This window comes from Micropterus dolomieu, linkage group LG17, assembly GCF_021292245.1.
Source record: "Micropterus dolomieu isolate WLL.071019.BEF.003 ecotype Adirondacks linkage group LG17, ASM2129224v1, whole genome shotgun sequence".
Classification (NCBI taxonomy): domain Eukaryota; kingdom Metazoa; phylum Chordata; class Actinopteri; order Centrarchiformes; family Centrarchidae; genus Micropterus; species Micropterus dolomieu.
In genome coordinates, this window is record NC_060166.1 from 8,790,277 (window position 1) to 8,792,828 (window position 2,552).

The 2,552-nt window shown below is 41.9% G+C and overlaps 1 protein-coding gene across 1 annotated transcript in view; it reads left to right on the forward strand.

The window, feature by feature from the left end:
• The first annotated feature begins 427 nt into the window (after positions 1-427).
• The window catches only part of clcn2c (chloride channel 2c), a 176,932-nt gene continuing 174,807 nt past the window's right edge, over positions 428-2,552 (forward strand). Inside the window, exon 1 of the mRNA XM_046073718.1 lies at positions 428-669. Within this exon, the coding sequence (XP_045929674.1) occupies positions 619-669 (51 nt within the window). The 5' untranslated portion in view covers positions 428-618. The remainder of the gene's footprint in view (positions 670-2,552) is intronic.

A 2,552-nucleotide genomic window follows, 5' to 3' on the forward strand; every position in this document is an offset into this window, starting at 1 on the left:
AAGTGATGTCATGGGAATGGTTTTCAAATGAAAAACAACATTGCCACGACAGTAGTCTGATACAATAGATAGGACTAACAAAAATTCATACATTAACCATTTAATTATTTGCTCTAATAAAAAAGGCTATAAGTAGGCCTATCTAATCATCAACATCCAGGCCTGCAGTGGAGGATCAATCAACCTGGTCTCAGGTAACTCACAAATTTCCACTTGATCATTTATTTTGTTATTTCCATTTTATCTCTGTGCCTAAACTGTCAAAAAAGTGCAAAAAGGTGAGAAAACCTATTGTCATGAACAACACAGAGAGCATAAATCCTTCTGGCTTGACTGACAGTTGGTTCCAGATGGGAGGGTCGATTCCGCTTCAAACCCCGTTAAGTCCCGCCTCACTGTGAGTATCTTGCTGGGGACTTGAGGATATAAAATGAAGGAACTTACTGTAACCAGGGCGCATTATGTAGTTGGAGTTCCCTTTGTGAACTCCCACACAGACATTAAAGTCAGTCCAATGCTTTAATCACCGCGCACACAGAGAGATATCGCTGCCGGCTTCCTCTCACTTGCAACCTGAAAAGATTTCATCAAGTCGCCGGGTAGAGACAGAGCAGAGCCATGGCAGGGGACGGGTCAGAGCAGCGGGCGCTGCAGTATGAACAAACTCTGGTAAGTTTGAGTTGTTGCCACTCTGAACTTTGTTCGCTGTTCCCCACAGTATGTGCAGCTCTCTTGCATGGAGAGGGAAGCCAGACTCCACTGACAAGTCTTTCAACTCAACGCTGCCTTTACACGTCTGGTAACGTTAACGTTACTAGCTAACGTCAACGATAACGTTACATGAAAGCGAGCAGTGAGAACGAATTGTGGTCCAAAGTAGAGTTAAAATGAAATAAATGCGTCTTGGTGTAATATGTGTTCGCCGAATCAACCTCTGTGTCTCTGTGATTCGGGAAGTTTCTACTGGAGTGTGTATATTTGCCGAGAACCAAGGGTCAACTATAATCTGTCAGATTTTAAACGAAGTTCAGCCCCCCTCTAAACTCACGTGAAAATGAGCGATGTTTGTGGTATCGGAAGCCGCGGTGAATGGCTGAAGTCCGCAATTGCCCTGTTGAATAGGCTACTTGTGAAATAAGTAATTAAGGACACGTTTCTAAGTTATCTAACACCACACGTTGGAGGGATTTAGCTACTAGCTTTACAACAGCAGGCTATAGTAAAGGGAATTGTTGTCCTAACATCTGGATTTGGCTATCCCGATACAGGTAGTCTTGTCTCCTGTATGGGAAATGTATGGCCAAACTCCATTGTCAAAATTCCATGCGCTTTAAGAAAGCTGTGTTTATTGCCTTAAACGCATCTTAGAAAATTACTTGATGCCTCTTTTGAATTTCAAACATGAACTAATAAATTCGGAATATACATTATTTCATCCAGCATGTATTTATGTATAAAAATATCAACTTTTCCAGCCGGTTCGCCTTTGCCACACACCGTCTAGGTCCAACCCATGGTGGGCGGTAGCGAGTAGTGTGAAGCTTTAAAAAGTTATGTATGAACTGAAGTGCTGCTTGATTGATTAGCCGAATGAATTGCAAAAGGTCAGGAGTCTTGTTTTGTAAGGTAGCCTATGCATATGTGTCAAAAAGCTGATTAGCTGTCCCCTTAACAGATTTTTGAGTGTAATGAACTGTGCATTCAGAAACGTAATTTGGCAAATATTTTAATCCGTCTGCCATCATGAATTAAACCTACTACATGCAAGCAGATGATGTCATCTTTTCACAAACAGTACTGTAGTCAGTGGGGTTAATGTATGTGTCAGGTCCTCAGCAAGTGTAGGCTGCATTGATATCCGCAACCACCATCCAACAATAGATCAGTTCATTGTTGTTCAGCAGCTTGGGTGCTGAGAAATGCGCCTGTGTACACATGGATGTGTTGTGGGATGAGATGCATCTAACAGTTGTGCAGGTGTCCAGTGCTATGCCGTCTAATGTTTATGCAGGGCCCCCGTGTGTGAGCAGTGATTAAATATGAGCTTAGACTTTACTAAGTTACTCTATTACTTCATAACCTTTACCTATGGTAATGTTTAGCTTGCATAACAAACAGGCAGTTGTTGGGATTCATAGATGGTCTGCGCAGTTGAGCGAATGGTTTGAGATTAGACCTGTTTTATACAGCAGGGGGCTCTCAAACATTTTTATGTCACAGGCCCCTACAGGTCAGGGCACATTGACACCCACTTAACAGTTTGTTCTTGGGATCTCCATAAGGAGTGTTTTAAATTAATATTTAGTAATGCAATTTATTATGTAGAGATAACAGTGGTGAGGGAGAAACAAATTATTACTTTCTGATATAATTCTTATTCTCGTGTGTGTGTGTGTGTGTGTGTGTGTGTGTGTGTGTGTGTGTGTGTGTGTGTGTGTGTGTGTGTGTGTGTGTGTAAGGTTTTGAGGCTGGAATGTGTTCATCTGCAATATGATGACGTGATTCTGTGTGTGCAAGTAATGTGTGTATATCTGGACAGACACACACTCGCA